Source organism: Stegodyphus dumicola, chromosome X1 (genome assembly GCF_044657685.1).
Source record: "Stegodyphus dumicola isolate Sdum_Otavi_A_Nest chromosome X1, ASM4465768v1".
NCBI classification, from domain to species: Eukaryota; Metazoa; Arthropoda; class Arachnida; order Araneae; family Eresidae; genus Stegodyphus; species Stegodyphus dumicola.
Window position 1 is genome coordinate 245,150,194 of NC_140780.1, and position 6,000 is coordinate 245,156,193.

At 34.7% G+C, this 6,000-nt stretch overlaps 1 protein-coding gene across 4 annotated transcripts in view; it reads left to right on the top strand.

Annotated features, from left to right (window-relative positions):
* The window catches only part of LOC118197486 (uncharacterized), a 71,442-nt gene extending 65,827 nt beyond the window's left edge, over positions 1-5,615 (top strand). For all 4 annotated transcript variants that reach the window (XM_085807377.1, XM_085807376.1, XM_085807375.1 and 1 more), the window contains exon 2: positions 2,773-5,615. In XM_085807377.1, coding sequence (XP_085663503.1) covers positions 2,827-3,447 — 621 coding nt within the window. In that variant the 5' untranslated portion in view covers positions 2,773-2,826 and the 3' untranslated portion in view covers positions 3,448-5,615. The remainder of the gene's footprint in view (positions 1-2,772) is intronic.
* Positions 5,616-6,000: the final 385 nt, after the last annotated feature.

Below are 6,000 nucleotides of genomic sequence, written 5' to 3' on the forward strand. Positions count from 1 at the left end.
CAATCGCAGCAAAAATGCATGTTTTCCTTTTTTATTCAGAGAGGGAGTAAGCAATCCGAAAAGTGAAGGTGTTAATTAAGCAACGAGAAACTTTCCCATTATTGTTTTAATGAAAAAAATTTTCCCAGCGTTTGCTGAAACGTGACTGTCGCATCGAGGTTTATTGAACTAACGTGGGTAAAAACCACTACCGTAAACTCTGTCCATGTTGTTTTCTTTTAAAAGATGTTAGGGAAAAACAGCTTTATAAGAAAACAATGGAGGAGGGAAGGTAGTAGTTAGATCTGCTCTGCCGTGGTAGAAAAGCAGAGCATAAATTTTTTATTCTGAGAAATCCATAACCTTTCAGCATAGAATCAGATACCTTATATTCCAATGCCCTGGTAGCTAGGCACGCTTAAACTTTTTTAATAAGTTGTATTGAATTTTTTCCTAACTGATATAAGATTAATCTTGTTGTAAGGATAAATTCATTTGTGTAACCTTAAGCCTTCCTATGCATTGCCTTCCTAAAGTAAGGGCTTCAGATCTTGGTGCTTATACGTAAACTAATTTTACGGGCGCAGGCTCTTGCTGACTACACCAAAATAGATTCTACGTCAGCTTAAACCGGGATTCAAACCTCAGCTATTTTAAGTACGAAGCTAAAGTGTTAAATTGAAGTTATTTAATAATTTTTATAACTAATTCTGGGGACTTTGTAACATACGTTCCTTTCCTGCAGAGAACTTTCTTAGTATTTAGAAAATATCGCTACGCGTTTGATCGCAATGTGTGATTATTATTGTTACGGAAAGTAATATAGTGTGATTCTTAAGTCAGTGTTTTAGAATGAGGAAAAGTGCACATTATAAACCACAGCCTGCTGTATTGCTTTTTTTTTTTTTTTTTTTCCTGTGTGTATTGAGAGGGTATATTGCTCAACGATTCTATTGTTCTTGTCAATGCTGATGAGGACTATTCAGCGACCTTCCAAGAGATTCTCACTTTTTTTTTAGCTATACCGCCCGCACGGGAAAGTGGTTTTGACTGTCGTATCAAAGGGCCCAAGTTCGAATCTCCGGAGAAGGCATGGATGTAAATTGTCAGTACCTTCAGAGGTGGCAGTGATGGCCCACCTATTAGGTACCTCCATAATAAACCGACTACAGCTTCCTGCCTTTGTAGAGGCCAACGCCTATAACGGCTAGTGCCCGCCTTTTTTTCGGGGGGGGGTTTAACTTTTTGGGATATTTTTTCGTTGTAGGTAGTCTTTTTCTGTACATTGACGTAATCGATGGCAGCAGTTCTACCCTAGGAATCGCATCTCGCCCTTCTTGTTCAGTATCATCTTGGCTCATAGCATAAGTTCGAGAATGTAATTCTTATTAAAAATGGGGGAGGGAAGACTTCAAAATGCAGTAAACCATTACATTTGTTTCAGATATTTTTGATTCACTGTGTAGTTAAGTAATCCAGCCCTTCTTCGTAATTTTATGCCACTTTTTAATGTACATTCTTTTGGACGCATTTAACTTTAAGCAGATTTAAAATTTTCAAGATTTTGTTTATTTTTGCTCATCTAATATTATTGGGCTTTATTGTAAGGATGCGGAATGAGCAATTAAGCTTCGGAAACCCTATGAAAGCTTTTGCAAGACGAATAAAAATAAGTGAGCCACCATTTGGTATTGTTTTCGTGTAATGTTCATTGTGAGAAATCAGATGGTTAATTTAACGTTGTAATTATTTACTATTCTTCTGCATCAGTAGTGATGATATAAGATACTGACCTGAATTTTTAATTGCTTCATTTCCCTTTAACTACAATAACTAATAGTTTTTATTGGAAGAAAGAAATGATGTTTTGTTCGGGATATATGAGCTCTGAACTTTATTTTTAACCCTCATAAAAACTTTAAACTAGAATAAAATGTGGAACAAAATTTTATTACAAAACTATTAACAAAAGTTTGATCAGCCGATCACTGTAATTGAAATAATTCATTCATACTGGTTTAAAGCTATCAGTACACTGAAAATTTATCTATGGATTCACGAGGCAAACTAAAGATATTTCTGCCAATTTTTTAACTTTGCTGAAAATTGTGGAAATTTCGTTTCGCTGTAGATTTTTCTGCCGTGTGTGGCTGTTAAAATGCGTTTTGGTTTAGGACCTGTTAATACGAGTAAAAGCAAAGCAGGGAAGGGGTGAACGACGCTTATGTAAATTTAATTGTATAAAACAGACAGAATGCAGTTATTATATATTACAAGACCATCAACGGCTGTCTGGCTAAGACCGCTGAACTTTGGTAATGCGATCTGGGTTCCATTCTGGACGAATATGCTGGTTGCATGAGGTTCTTTTTGTGATTTTTTCGATGTGTAATATGAATACGAACCACTTTCTATTGAATAGTCCTCCGCGAATAAGTCTCTTCTTTTATGCAAATACTTAAAACAACTTGGTATTTTGCCTTAATAACTAACAAATATCTCTCTCTTGGGCAGAGAGATCTCGCATGTCTTATCACAACCGTTTAAACGAACTATGCCGTTACAATACTATTTTAAGTACAAAATATTGAATTTTGAGAAATACAAGTGAAACAGATTACCAGTTAATTATTTATGAAGATTTAATAAGCTTCAACTCTGATATGAATTTAGGGCCTGTACAAACATGCTTCTAAATACGGACTCAGACATGTAATTTGTTTTTATTGTTTATTCTAAATGAATCTTTATTTAATGGAAGGGAGGATAATTTGTGTTTCCTTTTTTTTCCAGAATCTGGCCACTTCCGTGACGCAGAACAAAGCTGACTCTGGTTTTCATTCCATAATGAAGCAGCCACGGTTACCAGGAGCGGAAAAATTCAAGTTCGCAAGTTCTGAGAAACCTTTGTCATCCAGTCATATAACTATAACGAGTCCCAAAAGGATCTCTTTGTCGAATAATCATGGCTCCGATCATAGCAACTCATCACATCAATATCTCTTCCATTCGCGATCATCTTCAAGTTGCAGTCAAAACGAGCTAAGTTCTATGACATCAACTTTATCCGTGCCCACTCTAAATCGCAGTGATTCTAGACGAAGAGCTGTGCTGCCCATCACTTGTAAAAAGACATCCCGAATGCTGACAAATACTAATCTTGAACTGAATGTCGACCATGCAGATATAATTGCAGATGATGTTGTAAAAACCAGCAGGTTGAATCTTGACTCAAATCGTGTGCCATCGTGCCCAAATCTAGAAACCTCATCAAGAAGTTTGACAGCCTCCAAAACTTCTCTGGACACGCATTTTCGCAAGATGTCTCTTCAAAATTCAACAATTCGTGAATTGCCGCCAGATTTTGATTGGAAAAATATTAGAGCATCGCCATCCAAACTTTCTGCATCATGTTCTAGTTCTTGCTCCAGTGAAGAAAATGTTTGGGTTCTTAGAGAAGATTCATAAGTCATTTCAATAATTTTTCATGCATTTTTAAATATCTCAAGATAATTGTTATTCTTCTAGTCTACGAATTTTCGAAAGGAATGCGTTTTAATAAAGGAATCTGCATGAATATCAGATTCTTCATCGTGACGCTTCTAAAATTAAACAACCAAATTTCTCGGGACGAGAAATTTTTAAGATACGAAACTTGGAAGAAAAATTCATACTGTAAAAAGACATTTATTTTCCTCTCATATTTTAAGTACACCTGATAATCATTTCATCTTTTTGAATATGTAATTTTTCATCTGACTGTTGTATTCCTGTATGTTTTTCCAGTTCTTTTTCGCAAGTGAAATTTACGTAAAATCTTTAATTGTTGCCAACAGATGTGCCTGCATTGCATATTTTTATACTTAATTTTTCCAGCGGATTCTTACCCTTTATAGCAGAGACTTTTAGTCATTTTGAATACGTCGCAAAAATGAACAGGACCCATGTTTAATGTTTAATAGTAAGGTTGATGGATTTGAAAATGATTTTTAGTTGCCCTAGTAGGGTATGGTGATTAACAAAGGCACTGATATACTCCGATTCCTCTCGAATAAGACATGGACCTTTATGCCCATACTGCATTGGAAATTCTCTCAAAAGTTTAGCGTCAGGATAAAAGGGGATGTGAAAGCCTCGGATTACGTGTCTTGAGAGGCCCTCGTTTAACACTCTAACCCGGCTAGGCAGTCAGCTCTCGTTTGCTTTGCTGTAATTAGTAAAAAGCCCTATTAGTGGCCAAGCGGTTAAGACTCCTGAATGCTGGTAGTTTATTCTGGGGGCGAGTCTAAGCGAACGGGCTGGTTATATGGTTGGGTTTCCCCATGCGTAACGTGAATATGAGCCAGTTTCTCGCAAAACGTCCTTCACAAAGGCACCCCTCCGCATAGGCAGGCAGCCCTCGCGTGCTTTGCAAGTTCATATAACTTAACCTAACTAATCCAGTTACAATTTAATAAAAAGGTATGCAATTAAGATGTTTCTGAACCCAGATTCATAATTTTCATTAAAATGTTACGCCTTTAGAAAATTGGTCCTTCACGAAGAAAATTCTCTGGTTTTTACTTCCTTAAAAAAAAAGGGGGAGGTGGAAATAGAGCCTGTTTCCATTATTTTTTTGTCATCACACGAAGCCTATTTTCTTAAAGGATGGATACCTTCGTGAAGGAAACTGGTTCGCATTTATGTTAACGCTTGCAGTGTTCAGTGGGTTTATTCGCTTGTGGCAGACGTGGCTTGCAGTGCAAGTTAAAAAAAGTTATTTTATTCAAAATATATGTTTAATGCTGAATTTAATTTTTCATTTTATAATATAAAGTGTAAGAAAAAAAAATCAGCGGAAATATGAGCAGAAATTATGTGCTTATATGAAATTTAAAAATGAAGAATTATGTTTGAAATTATCAAGAGAAAATCCACACCACTGCCAACATAAGCTCATGGAATTTCATAATTTTTAACTTTTTGTCAAAAACTTAGAAGAATTTTATATAGATTTTGTTTTTAATTCCTCAGCTTTTGCCTCTCTGTTTTTCAAGATATTTCCAAACTCCCTTGACACGCTGTTTAAAATTCTCAGCAGTGCATAAATAATACATAGTCATGTTGTTCCTTTCTTCCTCCTTCGTTTTATGTATTGACTTAGTTTGCAGATGAAAAAATTGATTCTTTCTGTCCCCTCTTCTTAAAGAGCAAAGAAGTGGGTTAATGCCATGGAAAAATTCACATTTCCTTTGTATGCTTTCCTTTCAAGAGCAACTGCTTCGAATTGCTGCAAACCTTGGAAATTCTGCTCCAGTTTGAATATTTGTGGAGATTCAATACGAAGTATATCAAAATAAACTGGAAGCAATCAAAATAAAGAAACTCTTTCCTGTAGGCTTTGTTTTAAAAGGCTGGAAAGACGTTAATTGTTATGTTTATATTAGTTAGGACGACTGTTGTTTCGAACTTCCCTGCGTGTAATAAAACTTTTAATACTGTTTATTCTATTTTTATAGCGATCTGAATTTTTTCTGGTTTTTAGACATGTGACAATTGTAAAGCTTTTCGAGAAGAAAAAAAAAAAAAAAAGTTGTGCAATGTTGAGATTTTTTTTTTAATACCACTAGTCATTTGAATAAAGTATAACAATTTTTTTTCCTGTGTTTTTATTTGTGTTTACATTGCTTTGAATGAATTACTTATGTTCTTGTTCCGTTGACTTTTTTCAGTAATTTTTATTAATTTATTTTTAATGTGAATTATCTCGTGAGTAGCTATTTCAGAATAATAAGAGTGTGTTCCCACATAAGTATAATCTCACCCCTAGTATTTTATTAATAAAATATTAGGGGTTTATTCTTCAACAAATTATTATTATTTTTTTAGTGGCTTAATTTCTGCTTGCTTTTTCTTAAATTATTGTGTCCTTTCCCCACTAAAAATCAGAAGACTTGAAACTTTCTCAAATATTTATTGCAATTTTAATGTTATTTTTTTCTCTGTGCACATGAATTATTTCATTGCATTTTTCAGGTTCAT